This window comes from Mytilus trossulus, chromosome 2 (genome assembly GCF_036588685.1).
Source record: "Mytilus trossulus isolate FHL-02 chromosome 2, PNRI_Mtr1.1.1.hap1, whole genome shotgun sequence".
In the NCBI taxonomy this organism is placed as follows: Eukaryota; Metazoa; Mollusca; class Bivalvia; order Mytilida; family Mytilidae; genus Mytilus; species Mytilus trossulus.
Genome location: NC_086374.1, coordinates 40,704,445 through 40,726,071, shown reverse-complemented (window position 1 = coordinate 40,726,071; position 21,627 = coordinate 40,704,445). Strand labels below are relative to the sequence as shown.

General features: G+C 32.1%; 1 protein-coding gene across 5 annotated transcripts in view; it reads right to left on the bottom strand.

Annotated features, from left to right (window-relative positions):
* Positions 1 to 10,821: 10,821 nt before the first annotated feature.
* Positions 10,822 to 21,627, bottom strand: part of LOC134707233 (forkhead-associated domain-containing protein 1-like) — a 30,421-nt gene continuing 19,615 nt past the window's right edge. For 2 of the 5 annotated variants that reach the window (XM_063566829.1, XM_063566830.1), the window contains exons 2-4: positions 20,128 to 21,523; positions 19,627 to 19,653; positions 10,822 to 12,287 (exon numbers count right to left, since the gene is read on the bottom strand). In XM_063566829.1, the coding sequence (XP_063422899.1) occupies positions 11,974 to 12,287; positions 19,627 to 19,653; positions 20,128 to 21,433 (1,647 nt within the window). In that variant the 5' untranslated portion in view covers positions 21,434 to 21,523 and the 3' untranslated portion in view covers positions 10,822 to 11,973. Of the gene's footprint in view, positions 12,288 to 16,208; positions 16,233 to 19,626; positions 19,654 to 20,127; positions 21,524 to 21,627 lie in introns of all 5 variants that reach the window. The other 3 variants (XM_063566831.1, XM_063566828.1, XM_063566832.1) reach the window with 3 other exon arrangements.

The window sequence follows — 21,627 nt, the reverse complement described above, 5'->3', positions numbered from 1 at the left end:
TAATTATAAAGAATTTAAAAATAAATTATCCTAAATGATTGTGTTTTTTTGGCATGTTATTTAAATGTACTTGAAATACTTGCTATAGCTGTTTGTCACTGCAGTAAAAAGTTCAAATGTCTGTTATTTGTCAATGGTAAAGCATTATTTAGATGATGAGTAATTATTAGCTCACCTGGCCTAAAAGGCCATGTGAGCTTTTCTCATCACTTGGCGTCCGTCGTCGTCGATGTCTTTGTCGTCGTCTGTCGTCGTTAACAATTTTTCAAACATCTTCTCCTCTGAAACTACTGAATGGATTTGAATGAAACTTAGCATGATTGTTCCTTAGTATATCCTGCACAAAGTTTGCGCTTCGATTTTTGATCCGTCAAAAAACATGGCCGCCGTTACTTAAAATAGAACATAGGGGTCAAATGCAGTTTTTGGCTTATATCTCAAAAACGAAAGCATTTAGAGCAAATCTGACAAGGAGTAAATATGTTCATTAGATCAAGATCTATCAGCCCTGAAATTTTCAGATGAATCAAACAAACCATTGTTGGGTTGCTGCCACTTAATTGGTAATTTTAAGGAAATTTTGCAGTTTTTGGTCATTATCTTGAATATTATTATAGATAAAGATAAACTGTAAACAGCAAAAATGATCAGCAAAGTAAGATCTCCAAATAAGTTAAATGACCAAAATTGTCAATTGACCCCTTAAGGGGTTATTGTCCTTTAATGACAATTTTTTACAATTTGTTCATCATATTTGCTAACTTTAAAAAATCTTCTCCTCTGAAACTACTGAATGGATTTGGATGAAACTTAGCATGATTGTTCCTTAGATTATCCTGCACAAAGTGTGTGCTTTGATATTTGATTTGTCAAAAAACATGGCCGCCGTTACTTAAAATAGAACATAGGGGTCAAATGCAGTTTTTGGCTTATATCTCAAAAACAAAAGCATTTAGAGCAAATCTGACATGGAGTATAAATGTTCATTAGATCAAGATCTATTAGCCCTGAAATTTTCAGATGAATCAAACAACCCATTGTTGGGTTGCTGCCACTTAATTGGTAATTTAAAGGAAATTTTGCAGTTTTTGGTCATTATCTTGAATATTATTATAGATACAATTAAACTGTAAACAGCAAAAATGATCAGCAAAGTAAGATCTCCAAATAAATTAAATGACCAAAATTGTCAATTGACCCCTTAAGGGGTTATTGTCCTTTAATGACAATTTTTCACAATTTGTTCATCATATTTGCTAACTTTAAAACATCTTCTCCTCTGAAACTACTGAATGGATTTGGATGAAACTTAGCATGATTGTTCCATAGATTATCCTGCACAAAGTGTGTGCTTTGATTTTTGATCCGTCAAAAAACATGGCCGCCGTTACTTAAAATAGAACATGGGGGTCAAATGCAGTTTTTGGCTTATATCTCAAAAACGAAAGTATTTAGAGCGAATCTGACATGGGGTAAAAATGTTCATTAGGTCAATATCTATCAGACCTGAAATTTTCAGATGAATCAAACAACCCATTGTTGGGTTGCTGCCACTTAATTGGTAATTTAAAGGAAATTTTGCAGTTTTTGGTCATTATCTTGAATATTATTATAGATACAATTAAACTGTTGAATATTATTATAGATACAATTAAACTGTTAAAAGCAAAAATGTTAAGCAAAGTAAGATCTACAAATAAGTCAATTTGACCAAAATTGTCAATTAACCTCTTAAGGAGTTATTGCCCTTTAAAGACTATTTTCACAATTTGTTCATCATGCTGACTTACTTTAAAAAATCTTCTCCTTTGAAACTGCTGTATCAATTTCAGCCAAACTTAGGCTAAATGAGTTTCAGAGTTTCAGAGTATCTAGTATAAATTTTATATTTCATTTCCTTGTATGTCAAGAAACATAGCTCCTATGGCTAAAATAGAACATAGGAGAAAATGATTTTTTTTTTGCTTTTGAAGAAAATACGACGATTCAAAGAACATTTAAATAAATTGAAAAGCCAAAATAATCATTGATGAGAGATTAAACCAAAAAAATTCAGGTGAGCGATTCAGGCTCTTGAGAGCCTCTTGTTTATAGGACTTCCATCAAAACAGCAAGTAAACTAGACCTATATTGTGAGTAGGGAATTGATCTGTTAGTCACCATTAAACACTAGTAAGTTCTCGATTTGCAGGCATAACAATAAGCAATTCTAGCCAAGAAAAAAATCATTATTTTTTATGGAACCTCAATTTTTCTTTAAGAAGTCAACTTACGTTAACTAAGTGTATTATTGATCTGCAGGTCATCATTATACTGGCCTACTACTGTATTAACACTTCAATGTCACTTTGTGGTTTGGGTGTAAAAACATACAGTCCAAAATAATATGGCATGTAACTCTGTGGTCTTAAATTCATATTAGTTGTGACAAAAAAACTTAATAAAGATACCAGGTCTAAAATTGTGTATGCTAGATGCATTTCTTGTCGACACCCATTTCATCAGTGACAATTGAATCAAAACAGAACTAAGGCTTAACTTTGAGAAGAACCATTTTTTGATCATAAAATAAAAGCAGCAGTAGTTTATCGGTGTTCAAATCGAGTGAGAGGAAACAAACTAAAACCGAGGGAAACACATCAACTATGTGAGGAAAACAAAGAAACAACAGGAACCCTAAAGTGCAACAAAAACAAACGACAAAATACATAGAAACGAACAATTTGATAACAACTGCCATAATCCTGACTAGGTTCAGGACATTTTAAGAAAAAAAATGAACCTGGTATTGTGGCCAGCAAAACCTCCTGCTTATAGGTCAATGCTAAAATTATTCACTTAAAAGACAATGTGTAACAGAAATACAACATACACACACGCAAGAACGCCCATCACAGAGAAACACACAAATAAATAAAATTGTCCAACTGAAAACATGGCAAAACATAAAAATTAATACATGAATGTTTGATGTACAAAATACCGATACAAGTCATACAGCAATGCAAATTCGAACTCGGTATAACAGTAATATTCGGGAATAGGCTACAATCGGTACTTAGCATAACAGTTATACTCAGGAATAGGTTAGAGGGTATATTTCAGATGATAAATGGAAAATTGATCATTTGGAAGTTGAAATCATTCCGTTTGTCATAGATTTTAGTGAGTGAAGTCGTCCATCTGTGTAAACATTGAGAAAACTGTTAACTGGGATATACAAAATGCAAGTACTGACTGAAATACGGGTTATTCAGTGATATGACATCATCACTATATCTGAAAGTAAAATTAAATAATTTTGTAAGCAAGGTGTCTTTTAGGAGGTTCTTAATGAATTCTGCTTCATACGAGTACTAAAACAAGTCGGTCAGAACACAATTAATACCCTTTGGAATACAGACTGTTTGTTAAAATATCTATCCTCCAAACTCAAAATATATTGTCTATAAAAAAATCATACTGATTACATCATCTTCAGTGCATTTTCAGGTAGATTCAGTATGGTGTGGTTCTTCACAAAATATTTAAATTATAACCCCAAAAAAGAAATTTATATCTACGATTTACATTTGTATAGAAAAAGCTTTATCGTAATGAGATGGTGAAGTCGATCTTCAATTGAGCATATAGAAAACTGAAAGGACCTAATTTTGCTGCGAAACTGCAGAGATCGTAAGCTAAGATTCAGACAACATTTCTGATTGACACCACTGATTGCATACATCTCATCTCATTATTTTTTAAAGCCATCTCTTACTGTAGAATGAATAGTAGTTAAAACACTTTAGAATTTTTGTTGTTCCAATGGTCACTAATTAGGCATTCTTCAAACCAACTTGTTACGTAATTACATTACAAATAATTTATAGAAATCCAGTTTGAAAACATTAGGAAAAAGAATCTTGCAACAATCTCGAATTTCAATTTCAATATTGTCTTTTCATTCAATGAACTACTGAGAAAAGTGCTTGCATCTCTTCTTCCCAGTGATCTTTCAACTTAGTAAACTACCGCATCAAGAAAGTTTGCTTTTACCTGTATGTTTTATTTGATATTCACACACAGAAGATCGACTCCAAACTTGAATGTATGTCAAACGTGATAATTTCGGCGTTCCTATGTCAAGCTCCATTTATTAGACGTAATATACCCTCTATCCTATTGTAAAGCGGTTACACATATATTGGTTAACTGATACGATGTGGGTCCAGGCTCACTTCCGGAGCACCTGAGATCACCCCTAGTTTTTGGTGGGGTTCGTGTTGTTTATTCTTTAGTTTTCTATGTTGTGTCGTGTGTACTATTGTTTTTCTGTTTGTCTTTTTCATTTTTAGCCATGGCGTTGTCAGTTTGTTTTGGATTTACGAGTTTGACTGTCCCTTTGGTGTCTTTCGTCCCTCTTTTTTTCAGCAGTAGGAGATTTTTGAAAAGCTAGAAAAGTCGTCTGATGTGTATCCGATTATGATCTATTCTCTGTTATAATATTTTGAAATTATTTCTCTATTGTGTCATGTATACTATTATTTGTCTGTTTGTCTTTTTCATTTTTAGCCATGGCGTTGACGTGGTTTTTTTTTTCGATCTATGAGTTTGAATGTCCCTCAAGTATATTTCGCCCCTCCTTTGTATGAATGTGGATTCGTGTTGATGTATGTATGGAAGGCGACGCTTACGCCATTGATCCAGTCGGTACCATTACGTTAACTGTTACCTTTAATCTAAAAAGTGAAATATCAAAAATCCGAATTTCAAGTAAATATTTAAAACGGATAGAAGTCCTTTAACAAATGACAAAACCAAAATCTCAAACACATGAAACAAATGGCAATTAAACTATTGTTACCTTAATATTTGTTTAACTATTATTGCAGTTATATAAAATAAAATAATTTTGCCTTCAATGCAATATTGTTTTGTTGCAACTCCCTCGTATGGGTTGTTATATATATTTTTTAATTCACATTAGTCTGATATTGTTTATGCTATCACTCTTCGATGTGCAGAATTCTGCATTGAGGGCATATAATGAAACCTTGGTTTTAAAACGACTTGCAGAAAGTAATATGCCATTTAAATCATCTAGATATCAACTTTGTAATTTGGTCAATTTATATAAAAAGAGAGGTTGAACAGCTACCAAATTTCAGAGATATGTACTTGTTTATATTATTTTTGTTTTGTAAATTGATATTTATTAAATAATACTATTTATGAATTAATATAAAAAATTAAGGTATCTTTTATCAGTTTTAAGTCTTTTAACGTATTATATCAGTATATTATGCTTATGTAAATTACTGCAAAAAATGTGGTACAATCTTGGTATGAAAGTGGATTCCTACTATTTTTTTAAAATACTAATATTCCTATTCTCTCCTAAGACATCGACCTCATGATCACCAATTAGGAGATAGATTGGTTAACCACTAATCCTAACACTTCCTAATGTTTCTCTATTATCATACAATGGAACAGACACTTCATAACTATATAGTATATACTTAACTAAATATACAAATCTTGACCTTAATAGTATGTAAGATGGTTGATATATATTTAGAGAGAGAGACTCAAGATATATGTAATATTATTTACCCATGACTACTTTTAATTTGCACTACATACAATTATTTGGTAAAATATGGATATGGATGAGGATTAATACGATATATATTTTTCAACGAAAAGACCCCAAAAATGTTCATGTAAACAGAGTATAATTTACTTGAAAAATCAGTGCAATAACGATCTGGGTCCGGTTGTTGAAAACTACTCGTTTAATCGACGAGAATGCCTTATAATAATAATAAAATTTGTAAGGGTTCTGCGGAACCCAGTGTCTCGCCTACTCTTTCATTAATCGCAGGCTCAACAAAAATGAGGAAATAAATCAATAAAATATTCCTGTTGATATTATCTTTAAATTGTAAGAAGCTTCTGTCCAACTTTGGTAAAATTCCAGGATAGTTTATGAATATAATACTGTTTAAAAACTTTTAACTGCAGACTAAATGTAATGTTAACTAGAAGAAAATTAAATTTCCTTCTAGATACTAGCTTTTGATCATAAACAAGCTTCTGCCCAAGTTTGGTACAAATCCAAAATAGTATAAGAAAGTTAAATTTTAAAAAGTTGAACTACAGAGTGAATGTGTTGTTTCCTGGCAGAAAACCTACGTCCATTTAAAAGTAAAATACGAAAAAAGTGGAATTTTATTTTTACAAATTTAACTTCTTGATTCTATCTTATGATCATAAACAAGCTTCTGTCCAAGTTTGGTAGAAATCCAGGATAGTTTAAGAAAGTAAACTTTAACCACAGAATGAATATTTGTGGACGAGGCTCGACAAAAATCAAATAAGACGACTTTAAGCTAGCTGTTATCAGTAAATAGACTGAATTGATAAAGAAAATTGCACATGCGACTCTAATCTGAGTATTTTCAGCAATAAAAATATATTAGTTAATGTCCCATGATATTGCTTATACATGTATATTTGTATACTGCAGGATATTTTTTTCCAAGGAAGAACTAACACCATTGTGAATAAATTAAATTACTGTTGTTGAAAAAGTGCGTTGCCAATGCCTCTTTATAGAAAACATCAATGTTTGAGAAATGTTCAAGCTTTGGGCAATAGAAATAGGAATACTTTTTAGAAAAATAAAGAAAGCTGCAACCTTTCTTCTTTTCACCTTTCTTCAGTGTGATATATATGATTTTCATAAGGATCAAATACTTATATTTGAACACAGAAATATCTCCCTAATCAACCATCTATACGTTAGTAAAGGGAGACAAAAGATTTCAATTTTAAGTTTCTTTATCTATTTGTCCAATGTCGTTTACTTTTGAGCTACAAGAAAAAATCGTCTTTAATGCATCTTTAATTGGCCATTGCTTCTGTTTCAAAAACTGTTCATTTGCAAGTTGAAACTGTGAACATGATTTCGTGAAATTTTAAAATGACAATTGAAAAAAATGTTATGCAAAGTGAAAAAAACCTGCTTACATTGACACGCATCATAATGAATTAATCACCCTAAAAAAGATTATTTTTCTAATATTGATAATAAAGTTGTTTGTCCATCTAATACTTGAATATTAAAACCGGGTTCCAAAGCTATTGTGAAACTGCATATTCCAGAGGTGGTGTGATTCAGATGTGGATACTTAAAAAAATCCAAAGATCTTTTAGAGAACATACGATCTAAGACTTTCATCTTGCAATAGTATTAAACCATCTGACTTTTCTTCACTTTACACAAGTATTCCCCATCATTCCAAACTAAAGGACAAATTGAAAGAGTTGGTATGACTTTGTAATGTTTCATTAAAAAGAATGGCGAACGTAGATACAAGTATCTTGTCTTGGAATTTGATAAAACCTACTTTGTAAAGAATCACTCTGATTCAAACAAAAAAAAAATCTTTGAAACTGACATTATCAAGATGCTTTATTTCTCGATTGACAACATATTTGTTACGTTTGGAGGACGTGTTTTTCAACAGACTTGTGCCCCACTTCTGGTCGACTTGTTTCTTTATTTCTATGATGCAGATTTCATACAGGAACTTCATAGGAAGAAAGATAAGAAGTTAGCAACATCCCTTAACTTTACGTTCCGCTATATACATGAAGTTCTCTCACTAACTGATACAAAATTTGGTGACTATGTTGAACGAATCCCTCTCATCGAGCTAGCGATAAAGGATACTACAGATACAGTGTAGTGTGCCCCATATCTTGACTAACATCTAGAAATTGACAATGAGGGCCGGTTGCAAAACAAAACGTGACGACAAAAGAGATGATTTCACCTTCCCAATTGTAAACTTTCCATTTCTATGTAGCAACATTCCAGCATCACCTGCACACGGAAAATATATCTCCCAATTGATACGATATTCCCGGGGTTGTTTTTACTATCATGATTTCCTTGATAGATGATTGCTGCTCACAATTTTTCCTTGTATTTCGGTATTATTACTTTTTATCGAGATGAATATAACTTACTTGAAATTTGTGCAAGTTCATACTATTGTTTAAATTATGGGTTTTCCGAACCAAAATTTACATTTTAGGCCAAAAGCGTGACTTATCCTAAGTGTTGATAGCTGTCTTGAAATGTTTTACAGAACCTTGTATGATGAAAAAAAATATAGTTTGATATATAATGAGATACGCCAAAAATGTCTACTAATAGACAACTTTCGAGTTCATCCGTCACCGTTTAGGGGCGTCGTCACTTCCCTTCCAATGTTGAGCGAGTGGTTGGAAAACTATAATTCTATATTGTATGAATTATTCGGCAAAATGAATTCTCAAAATTGACAATCAACACTGCTGTCATTAGGGAATCGTCAGTAAGTACCTACAGAGCAACCATTATTTCTAGTTTATCCTGCACAAAGACGATCACTAAGACGCTTGATGAACGTAAATAGTGCAGGGATACAGGCGACCCCCTCTATCTGGTAAATGACGTCATAAAGGCGTGCATAATTGACGAGTTTTTGCCGGTGACGGATGAACTCGAAAGTGGTCTATTTAAGGGTATCATTTCTTAAAATAGGTAATACGGAATGTTTGTAAATGGGACAATCATCTTAAAAAGTTGACTACTTGTTTATTATGCTTTATTTTTAACGTAACACAATGCTGATAGAATAAGATCCACAAAGTAAAAGACATTTAAACTATAAGTAGCAGGAATATACGATGCTTTAAAGTTTATATTTTTATCAGAATAATTGAGACCGAACTTGTCGACAATAAAATTTCGAAGAAACTTCATAAAAACTTTCATCAAGCTCTATCAACAACAAAAAATAAGAAAAAATATGATTATTTTCGGATTTTATAATTTGCTCATTAATTTCTAATTATTTATTTATGAAATAGCACTCAAACTAAGATTAGACCTTCCTCTGGGCAAAATAACCTTTCGCAATTTGGTTGTTCTGTTAACGATTTTGATTTTCATGGTCTTTAAAATGTGTTATATTTTTGCCATTTTATATACACTTTTGGTTTTACTGCATACCTGATGAAGATGTTCACAAGCGTAAGTGCTGTTTTATGAAATCAGTATCATGGGTTTGGGATTTGTTTGAAGATTTAAACTATTGTCTCATTTCTACAAAAAAATTGGGTAATATCTTTAGAGCAGTCTATTCAAATATGTATGTCTTGAGTTTTGTTATTGGTCATTCACCTTGCCCAACAGTGTCTTATATTTATAAATAAACATTGAGAGCCGGTTGGGAAAACAATTACGTCTAAAGATATGATTTCATCTTACCGATTGTGAATTATCCATTTGATAATTTATGTATTACTTTCTTTCATTTTTGCGAATATGCCTTGCCTATATGCCTTTTATGTTTCTTTACTGCATATGACGTGGCTCTGTACTTATACATCCTGTAATTATTGTTGTGCAGTGATTAAGTTTATAATACATGGTTGACTGCTGTACCCCTATTTTTGACATTTTTTACCTATTATGTCTCTTTGTTTTGTTAACCCATCGTAGTCAATATAATGGAATTTGATGCAACTATCATACAAATGTGAGGTGTAGCTAGCTTTAAACCAGGTTGAATCCACTATTTTCTATGTACCAATTTGCCTGTACCAAGTCAGGAATATGACATTTGTTATCTATTCGTTTAATGTGATTGAGCTTTTCATTTTGCCATTTTACTACAGATTTCCATTTTTGAATTTTCCTCGGAGGAGTTTAGTATTTTTGTTATCAAATAGCAAAATCAAACAACAAATGGATAACAACTGTCATATTTTTGGTACAGGCATGTAAATTATAAAAAGAAGCAGTAAATTCTTCAGATTTCCTTCTTATGAGATGGCCATAATAAGAGTAATATTAAGCCTTTCATTTGTTCTATGCAACCTTTTAAAATTGTAACCGATAGCAAATCTAATACTGGAGTGCCTCGCGATTGTTGTCAGCATGATCATCTTGATTATACGTAATTTCTTTGTTATTTTGTATTGTTGTATTTTCATTTAAAGGGTATAGTAAGATTAAAAGGCTTCCTTTGTTTTCCTGTCCAGGAATTCAGCAAAGGTTTGTTCTGGTTTTATTGTTTTCTTTGTTTACTAGTATGGTGTTGTTTCTGTAACTTTCATAACGTACAAACACTTCCATGCCCTAAAAATCAGTAGACGGGGCATGTAGTATCATCCATGTCTAGCCTTCAATCCTTCAAAAATAAAACTAGAAGTTAGTTTGGTATGTTGTACATTCAGGAACGGTTAATTTGATTTTTGATTATTCAATCCACAAAGAATCATTCTGTCCTCTATCCCTCTGATCACATTTCAATCAGCAATATGAAGAAATATAGGCAACAGTAATATACAGATGTACTATACAAAAGTAATAAATCGATTGAGAGATTACAAATCCGGGTTACAAACCAAAATCGGAGGAAACACATGAACTATCAGAGGAAGACAAAGGATAAACAGAGACACCAAAGTTTATCAAAGTCAACAACGAAATATTGGCTTACAACTGCCATATTCTTGACCTGGTACAGGAGACGTGGATATCTCAAAGACCAAATTACCGGAAATGTTTTTTTATCTATCAGATATTCAAGTTTCCTTAGCAACATGATAAACTTGCGAATCAAATTGTTTAATTTGATGTATGATTTGCATGCTGATTGACAAAAATGACAGAAATATCAGAAATATTATATAAATATATATTTAATTTTCATTGTTATCAAAATGTATAGTAATGGCAACATGTTCTTAACAGATGCAATAAATAAAATAAGATTCAATACATGTACATATATATGAAGAGACTATCACAGAACGAGACTTACTGTCTAAAATTTTCTTTTTTTATTGAACAATAAAGTTGATTATTAATAATGTCTAAGTATTTCATCCTATCTACTGTATTTAAATATATAGCTCTCAGTGTTTTATTAATTTTGATGCTTGGTCACTTAACTTGACGCGTTTATGTCTAGATTATAGAAGTACTGAATCAAAAGCAGAGTAACTAATAGATTGTGTCGACAACTTTATTTTATAAGTATGGATTAAAAAGTTAAATAGTTGCATGTTTATTGTATTGTCATTAGAAACACAAATGTTATCATGCAGTATTCATTAACATTTAGATGAACTTTGTAAACTTTCAAATTGATCGATTTGAGTAATGTGAAAACGGAACAAAAATAGAAATCATTTGAACACGATAAATAGTACTAAAGAAATACGTTAAGCACGAAATTGTTCAGAATGTTAGAGATTAACAAACAATTGGAAAAAGTACAAGTTTGTCAGGAATGAGCCTTTATTAATTGAAGAACTTATTTCGTGTTCAATTTAGTCTACTTGATTTAAGTTTGAAATTAATCCTGATGTGTTTTTATTTTCGACTGTGATTCAAGATTCTTTATTTTGTTATTTAACTTAAACATGTTTGAGAACAACCTTGATGAACAGACTCTTTTATTCAACGTCGACACTACTTTTATCCCGTTCACTACAATTCTAAAATGATTATTTTATTCACTCGCATTCACAATTTGAGTCAGGGTCGAGTAGAATTTAGGAATGAGTTTGTTACTATAAAAAAAAGCCTTTGCATTGAAAAAGTTTATTTAACGACCTGAAATGTATAAGATGTTACTTCGTTCTTGAGATTTATAAACTTTGTACGATTAGATGAATTTAAAGTGGAATACACTAGATTAAAAAAATTACATGTATCAGCTGTTCCATTATTATTAAGAAGTCTTTAAATAGTAATAATTTCCTTGCAAAATATGGTTTTGATAACAAGAAGAGTAGTCTTGGTGATAACTACTGTTGCTTTGTTATTTTTGTTCATTTTAGTTACTGATTAGAATTGTTTTGTCAGGGAATTTTGTAATTGTTTCCCATTGTGTTTTCCGTAAAATTTAATATTTAATATCAACCATAAACATCCTCAACTGCATAACGACTTTCTATTTTTTCGGCGAGGTCCACTTTATTTAGCTTTCGAAGACCTTTGATCAATTGTCCTAGTTCACACTGACGGTTGAATGACCTCCACTTTTCTAAGCTAAAAAGTGCAGATTCCTCCGGTGTTCTGTCTCTATGCGCAGATATTCTGTCTATTACTTCCAAATCCTTCATCTTACGGTCTGGGTCACGTGGTGGAATAAAGGGTAGCCGTTCATAAAGTTTCTTCCAATCTTTTCCGATGTAATTGGAGACAAATTTACACGCCTCTTCTAATTGACCTAAATAAAAAGAAGTACATTTCATTATTATTTATGATAAAGATATAGTACAAGGTCTACGATGCTGATGACACATTTTGATTTTTTGTGGACATGATGTCACTATTCATTTGACGTGCATAAAGAACTATTTGTGTGCTGGTATCATTGATGTATTGTGTAAGGAATTTACTATATTAGTCAAGTTCCAGATATTCATTTTATCTAAATAACGACCCTTGGGTGTATATAGGTACTCTCATCATGTTTTTTCAGGTTTGTAGTGATAGTTTATATATGCTAATGTGATATGCACAGTCCTTAAAAAGAGAGGTTAAAGACCGCAATGGGACATTCGAATAGAAGCTATCTTTAAATTGAGCTAGGTTGACCTGCTTTTGACACTATAACAGGGTAGGATAGTTAGTAAGAATCAACCTCTTTTGTTGGTTTTCTTTCTTTAACAAGGGTTTCTAAAAATGATTTTAATTTTGAATGCTCTTCATATTACTTGTCTTCCTATGGTTTTGGTAAGAGCGTCACTAGTACGTCTTATGAAGACGAACCGTGTGTCTGGTTGCAGTAAATATAAATAAGAGGCAACAATAGTTTACCAATGTTCAAATAACGTAAATCCATCAGGTAGATGCAACTCAAAGTACATAGACAACAAAAACTGAGGGAATCACTTCAACTCAAGAAGGAGCAAGACACGATGCGGTATCTTTCTTTTACATGCAATACCGCAATGTGAATCAACATTCAGTCAAAATGTCACAATAAGGAATATTACACACTCTTTAATGGTACAGATCAGACGACTTTTACCTTATCTACAGATCAAGGACCGCAAAATATGTCGTTAATGAGATGAGAAACAGACGAATTGTATCGGTCAACCAATTTAAGGTGTTGACCATAGAAATATGAAATTTCAATACAAGTCGCTATTCTGCTGAAGCATTTTTTTTTGTGTGTTAGGGGACACACCACTGTTAACGAGGCTCGTGACGTATTAAAAGTCAGAACAGGAACAACCACATCACTCAATAATGACCACTACGGATATGATAGCTCTGTTAGTCCTCGAGGGTATCATTGACCCAGTTGACAGTTATTCGGTTTTGGTATTAAAATACTGATATTTTTCTAATAGATTTTTTATAAAAACTATAAAATCATTTAAATTTAAGACCATTTATTTCCTTGTATGCATGTATAGCTCTGATTCATTGTCCGATTTGGTTAATACTATTGGTGATTTAAATAAGAAAATTTGCTGTTTGCGAATCAGTTAAAATTAAACACATCACGTTAATTGCATGAATAATCGAAATCACTGTAAACTGATCCAAAAGAAATCTGATATCGATGCAACACAATATTGTCATTGATGGCCCTTTATTTAAGGTGCACGCCAATAATTGCAATATGTGGTTGTCAATGACGCGGATTATTTCCTTGCGTATTCAGTATCATATGTAACATGCATGTTTGGTCAAATGCTGTAAAATAATGTCACACAAGGGTGCAAAAACTTTATTGTTGACAGGTGATCCTAGGATACAATGACAATTTTAATTCTTATATTAAAAAACTTTGACCTGTTCCGTGTGCCAAGCTTGACAAAAATATCAAAAACCAAAAACGTTTTTGTGTAAATACACTTTTCGTAGTATTTTGTATCACGATAAACATAAACCTATTGGGTAGTTATCGTGATTCGGTTAAATTTTTACCAAATTGTATGCTTAGTTCACACAAAAGTACATTTATCAACAAATAAGAACTATCACACCATCGCAGTACTTATGTGTCTGTCTTTATATTAACATCAACTTCAATTTTAGCAACGGCTTGATTAACAAATTTAAAAAATCCACAACCCATTTCAAACATGCTAAAAATAGTTAATAAGCAAATCAAAGCAGCGAATAACTGTGATCACACATATTATGTAATGCATTGTTTATTATGTGCAAAGCTAACGAAAAATACAAAATAACCAAATCAATGACAATTACTTGACTTTTAAAACACGTTGCAGTCTTGGAGATGAGGAATAACAATAAAAGCCCTGTTTATATTTCATTTAAGTTTTGTCAAGTGTGATGAATTAGTAGATCATCTCCCTTCTTTTTCATTGTAAGGGTTGAACAGGTCGTAAATGTTTCGTCTCATGAGGCTGTAATTATTGCTTAAAATGAAATTAATTAAAAAGAGAATTAACTATTCATTAGAGGATTATTTTTTCCAATAATAAAGGCAACAGGTTTTCAGTCAATAGTACAAGAATATAACAATACAATAAATGAGTTTTCAATGCAAACTATAGTCCTGTTTAATCTAAGGTGAACACATTGGCATATCTATGATACTTTAAAATAAATATGATTTTAAAAAAAATGAAATTCTGGATATAAAAAAATAAGAGTAGTCAATTTTTTGGAACATAAATCACGTGTTTGAACTTAAAAGGAGCAAACTTACAAACTTTTTCAAAAGACTGCTTAGTTATGCATGCTTTGAATGATACAAATTGACCACAATATTTTAGTGTTCAAAGTCTCGTAAACTAAGGTCACAACTCCCTTACGCAATGGAAATCTTAAAGGGTTTAGGAAGATGCCCCCTAAGATTTTTATTGGGAAGTTCAATTTACTCCATATCGTGTATGATACTCGGAAGTTCTATTTAGTCCTTATCGTGTTTGATACTTGGAAGTTCTATCGATGTTCACTCGTATTTGATGCTCATAAGTTCTGTTTAGTTCCTCGTGTTTAATACTGAAAAGTATTAGTTATGCTCACTCGCGGTTGATACCAGGGAGTTTCATTTATGCCCACTCGTGGTTAATACCCGTGAGTTCTACTTAGTCCAGGTTGTATTTGATACTGAAAAGTTCTACTGATGCCCACTCGTGTTTAATACCCGGGAGTTCTGTTAAGTCCTCCGTGTTTAATACTGAAACGTTCAATTTATGCTCACTTGTGGATGACACCCGGGAGTTTCATTTATGCCCACTCGTGGTTTAAACCTGGGAGTTCTATTTAATCAATGTTGTGTTTGATACTGAGAAGTTCTTCTGATTCCAACTCGTGATTGGTAGTCGGGAGTTCTATTTAGTTCCTGGGTTTTTTTTTATACCCGGGAGTTCTATTAAGGCTGTTTCGTGTTGGATACTCAAAGTACCTCAAATGTCATATGGTGTTTGATTCTTGGGATTTCTATTTAGACTCTGTCGTGTTTGATCTTCAGAAGTTACGTTGATGTCCTATCGTGTTAGATTAACTTGCCCAACAATTATGCATTTAATGTTGTAGCTCTGAATTCGGTATCCTACAAAGACAAATGTATGCCACAGAATCTGCTTACCCTTCGGAGCACCTGAGATCACCCCTAGTTTTTGGTGGGGTTCGTGTTGTTTATTCTTTAGTTTTCTATGTTGTGTCATGTGTACTATTGTTTTCTGTTTGTCTTTTTCATTTTTAGCCATGGCGTTGTCAGTTTGTTTTAGATTTACGAGTTTGACTGTCCCTTTGGTATCTTTCGTCCCTCTTTTATCCATTATACTCACATTTTCGAGAGGCATTTCATTTTTCCCACCCTTTTCCCATGTTGGCTAACACATGGTATTGAATAGTGCTGACATGATTGCCGCCCATTTATCATTCCATGGCCTTTAAAGCTTGTCAATCGGATTGGGTTTTGTTCTTTGTTAAATGGCTGTACGATGGTCTGTAGTATATTTCTTTATACTGTCCAACTGATAGCAAAATATCTTAAGTCACAAACTCATGTCACAGCATTTTAATTTTAGAGTAGTGCATTTTGGTGGAAGAGCAATTACACAGTATTAAGTGTGCTTCACCCTTCTTATGAAAACAATGTACACTCTTTCATCCATAATCCCGTGTTACAGAATATATATATATATATTACCTAGGTTGGAACTGGTTTCATCTCCTGTTCCAAGTAGAAACTTGCTGGTACTGTATTATTGCGAGAGAGATACAATCATATTGTTTTTAAAGACGTGATACCATAAGTTTTAATTTACGAGTAAAACCATTATAAAATTGCATTTAAAAATTAAAATCACAAATACTGAACTCCGAGGAAAATTGAAAACGGAAAGTCCTTGATCATGATCAGTTGATAAATGTTAAATTTAGGCGTTTTGGGAAATAGGCCGGTGACCAAAGTCGGAATTATGAAATTTTAATAGTCAAATGTGGTTTACGGCTACATCATGTATCATTGGATTCGGAAATATGTGTACTTTCAGATTCTCCTGGTCGTCAAAAGAAAGTATGGTGCAGTTATTTCAGAAATCTTGATCAAAGGTCACATGTATTATTCAAGGAAAAACAAAATTAAATATCTGATTTCAATTTAAATACCATTTTTACAGTAGAATGATTGAAAACTTGAATCTATTTTCTTCCTTAGTTAATTTTTCATTAAAATAAATGGAAACCCATCATTAAATGAGATTTCCGAACAAACGTATGCGACATTACAAAAAGAGGGGTAGTTTTCAGTTTTAAATTATGTATTTTTTTCAAGTAATAAGAACAACGTCCGTAGAAACTTAACAAAATTTATGGAAAATTATGAACAATGACTTCGAAATGGTGCTGTTTTAAATTTTCTAGTAAGGAGTACTCGGAATCAGATATCTAACTTCGTCACACCTTCAATGATATACACACTGTTTGTTGTCCAGGTTTGTGCATGACGTAAATAAGCAACAAGAAATCAATCTTAGAATTTCTACTTTGTTGAAAAACATTTCTGACGTCTATCAATTTTCAGCCGTAACATAAAAGGTAGTAAAATGATAAACGAGGAATAAAGACATTACTCGACTAATACCTATGTTTTGTGTAGCCTAGCTTATCGAGTTGTTTAGGGCACTGGACATTACGTTTATGTAGTTGGAGTTTACGATGTCACAGAAGCATGAGTTCAGTAACCGCTTATTTAACCTGGCTTGACCATTGTTTGACCATTTGTCAGAAAAAAAAGTTTATATAATATATATTTATATATAGCACCTTTAGATAATTGATTAAAGTTTACTATGAGGTTAATTTAGTAGAATTTTATTGATTGGATTTCTTCAGCAGTTGGTGTCAATAGATTGTATATCCTCATTGCAATGTCAATAATCAATAATGATATGTAAATATATATGAAGAATTGTCTCTCAATTTCAAAGGAAGTATGTTATAAATCTAAATTTCATGCTGACATGAAAAAGAACTTGAGGAATATATAAACATACGCTAGCTCACCGAATACTTATAAGTCAACGTTCTCATCTAAAACTTTTATAAATATTGACTATAGAGGGTCTTGTCGGTGTCATATATAAACAAGGGTGCTTTTAAAACATATAACATGAAGAAAAGGCAACAAATAAGGTAAAAAGAAAGACAATATGAAGTAGAGTATTGTTGATGATCCTTAGTATATACTGGTGGGTTAGTGTGAAGTTGTATTCGTTATCAAGTTTGAATTTCTTTTTCAAATTACAAGAATCAACAAGTAATAATTTCTTTCACAAATAAAGGCAAATTTGTGAATACAAATATGATTAAGATAACATCATTTCATTTGTATCATGTCTATGATACACGATTAAAGCTCCTCAGTGGAAGCAAGTATACTAACTATATCTTTCTATAATGAGGTCTTAGTTCTTGATCGAGTTTGTAGAACCTTGATAGAACTACGAATAATAAAAATTTTAACGTCACATTTTCATGTCTTTACAATATGAAGTGTTTGTTTAAAATGTTTTATATTGAGTTTGAATTTGCTTATAACAAGTAAATCCATGTCGATTGCAACTCTTAAAAGACTTGTCATATTAAAGTGGGAATTAAATAGACCAAAATTGTAAGATATTCACTTAGATTTATAACTGAACTCCTTTTCATAACAAAACACCGAGGTTTACAACTCTCATACGTATAACACTTCACCAAGGTTTGTTACTCCTATGCATAACAATGCAGATAGCTTTATAACTCATATACACAACACATAGGTTTATAAAAATTTGCAACTCTAACAGCAACTGCAGTTGATATCTTTCACGTTTCCCTCAGTTTTAGTTTGTTACCCTGATTTTGTTTTTTGTCCATGGATTTATGAGTTTTGAACAGCGGTATACTACTATTGCCTTTATGATACGGTGTTCCATTATGTTTACTTTTGGTGTTTCCTCAAAAGATAGTATCTGATATGACAAAGTGTGAAACCATTGAAAGGATAAACTGGAGGTCTTATTTACGACAGAACAATCATAGAACAACAAATGTGACTGAAAGACCAACGACAACTCCTGAATTACAGGCCTATCATATGGGTGATGGGTTTTATCATATGAAACATAAGATTTACTGAGACGTCTTTCAATGATCCACCTGTTCCGCGACTAATAATTTTAGTTTTCCCTATACCATTTCGTATCTTCTTTTGTTTTTTAATGTGTTTACCTTAGATTTTAGATTTTGAAATATGGAATGTTTTTTAGTTATTAATTGCTACTTATAATCATAATGTATAATCATTATTATTTCCGATGTCAGTTACATAATACTAGAAATTGGAACCTGATCAATGGCGTATTGTTGCTTTGCAAGTCACCACAAGACGAATATTCAGCCGGGCTTTTTATCTACAACACACTATGCTACTTTAACAAAAAGTACAGACTAAAGCATGGGAGATGCTATGGTGTTGTGTAAATAAATCATATATTTAAGGTTAAATATATATATACTGATATATGGATATGTCTGATGGTCTAAATTTGTTAAAAACAAATGTCAGTTGTCATGCAAGGGTTGAAAACTTTACTGAAACTAAAACTGAAAGCAAAACTTATCCTGTTTGAAAAAGAAAGAATGGTCGGAATAGGGATGTTAAATCCGATGCCTTGTGTAGGATGATAAACAAGCTCTACGGGCGTTGACGAATTCTTAGAACAAACCTCTGTGGTGTCGGTAGTTTTTTCTATTCACTTTTATATACAGATAAAGGGCGTCTGGCGCAAATATAAAATTTCATTCATAGTATCTATGGTGAGTTTATTTTCTACAATGACAATGGGGTTTCTTTAAAGACACATCAGATGATTTTCAAGAAAACGTTGCTTTTGATGAAAATAGCGTTACCACTCGCTCTACTGCTATATCATGCTGGTGCAATACTAAAGGTATAGATGATCTTTACTTCACCAATCGTACATGTAAAGCATTGTATGGTCGTATTAGGTTTATTGAAGGCATGCTGAGTAGTTAGGAAGAATATAATAGTACAATTTGAGGCTTGCAAAAAAACTTACATTTCCTTTTTCTCCGTTTTGTAAATTCTAAGGAAAAAATTAAAGAGCTAAAAACGTGATATGGTTTGTATAACTCTATTAATATAATGCATATGTATACATGTATAAATCTTTTTTCACCATTTTTAAAATATGTTCGTATTTAGTTTTATTCGTGAACTAATCCGTATGTTAATTAAAACTAAATTACATTTCATTACACATACTGTAACCTCTGATTACAACCCCCCCCCCCCCCCCCCCCCCAAAAAAAAAAATAAAAAATAAATAAGAAACATTCATAATTCAAATGTGAGAATTTAAAGACTATATATATGCATATGTGGATCAGACATTTCCAATTTTACATGTTATGTTTTATACGACTTATAGATTATCAAAATCTTGTGATTAACGAACTTTGAATTAAGAAAAAAGGAAATCTTGAATTTGGGATTTCTAAAAAAAAATATAGAAGTATGATACATTGTATGTGAATGTCTAAGTTATGTCGATACTCACCATTTTCTTGTATTTTTATCCGTCGTTTATGCATCATTCTGAGTGTATCTGGTGATAGATTTAAAAGTCTGATTTTCTTGAGTACAGCAGATTTCTGATCTATACTAGAAATTCGATCATATATAGATTTGATTTCAATCTCCATCCCAAGCATTTTTTGTCTCATTTCATGTTGTTCATGACGATTGGTAACAGCTTCCACTTTATATTCATATGTACTGTCATTAACACTTTTGAATTCTCTGTCTAACCGTATCTTCTGTCTCTCCATTACTTGTTTATTTTCTTCCAACTTGTCGAGACAACCATATTCTCGTTCTAGATTAAGTCTGAGGTCACTTCGATACCGGGGCGAGACAGGAGTTTTATCTGCTATTTCATCTTTAAGTTGTTGTATCTCTTTATTTTTTGCCTCAATATCTCTCTCCAACTTTTGAATTTTAAGAATAACTACTTCTAAACTTTGTTTTGCTCGATGTTTTTGTCTTTTATGGTTAGAATGTTCCCGGGCAAGAGTAGCATGCGTTTTCCTTTTCCGTTCTATACTCCCATCAGTGCTTCTAATTTTTTGTCGCAACTTTTCAATATCATCTTCAAGCTTCTCTTTATAAGAGTTATTGAAGAATATATCTTGCAAAAGTTTGTCTGGATAAGCAGAATCTTCAGCTATCCATTTTTTGGCTGTATGCGAAACTTCAATCAATAGAACACACGTTTCCTCCATTAATTTGGCATGCACGTTTCCTTCTGAAATAAACGTTTCGAAAGGTTTTTTAATTTCACCATATTCAAGTATACTTTTATTAATTTTGTTGATTTTTGCATCCATTTCAGTTCTGTATGCATTTATTGCTTCTTCATATTCAAGTACAGGCTGAATTTCCAATTCCTCAGCCTCTTCAATGAAACTTTGACAGTATTTATAAAGATGACCACGCGCGCATTCTACAATCATTTCTCTAACACCTGGGATCATCAGTTCATACTCTCTTGCACGTTCACATATATTCAACAAATCTTTGTACGAGTCTTTCTTTCTTAGTCCATCTTCGGTTGCCTTTATTTTATGTTTCTCGAAGAATTCCTTCCACGTTGGAAATTTTGATGGTTCAGTTTCCCAAACCTCGCACAAATCCTTCAAACATTTTGCACATGCACTGTAATCTATAGCATCTCTGTTTAAATAATGTTTGGCAAATTTACGTATTTGAATACACACTTCATTTACATATCTAATTATAATTCTATAGGCCGCTTCTCTGCTCGCTGGTGGTCTAGATTTTCTGGCACGCTTTGATGACTGCATTTTCTACTCATAATCTCTAAGTGGTCTTCAGAATCTCTAGATCAAGTTCCAATTTGAGTTAGCTTTGTTAATCATCTTCTGTCATTTTTCCTGTAATACCAAAAACACTGGCTACTAAGTAATGTATATCTATAAATCAAAACATGATACTTATTTTGCTATTCAGTCTTAAATTCTATATTTACTTTGTGTTC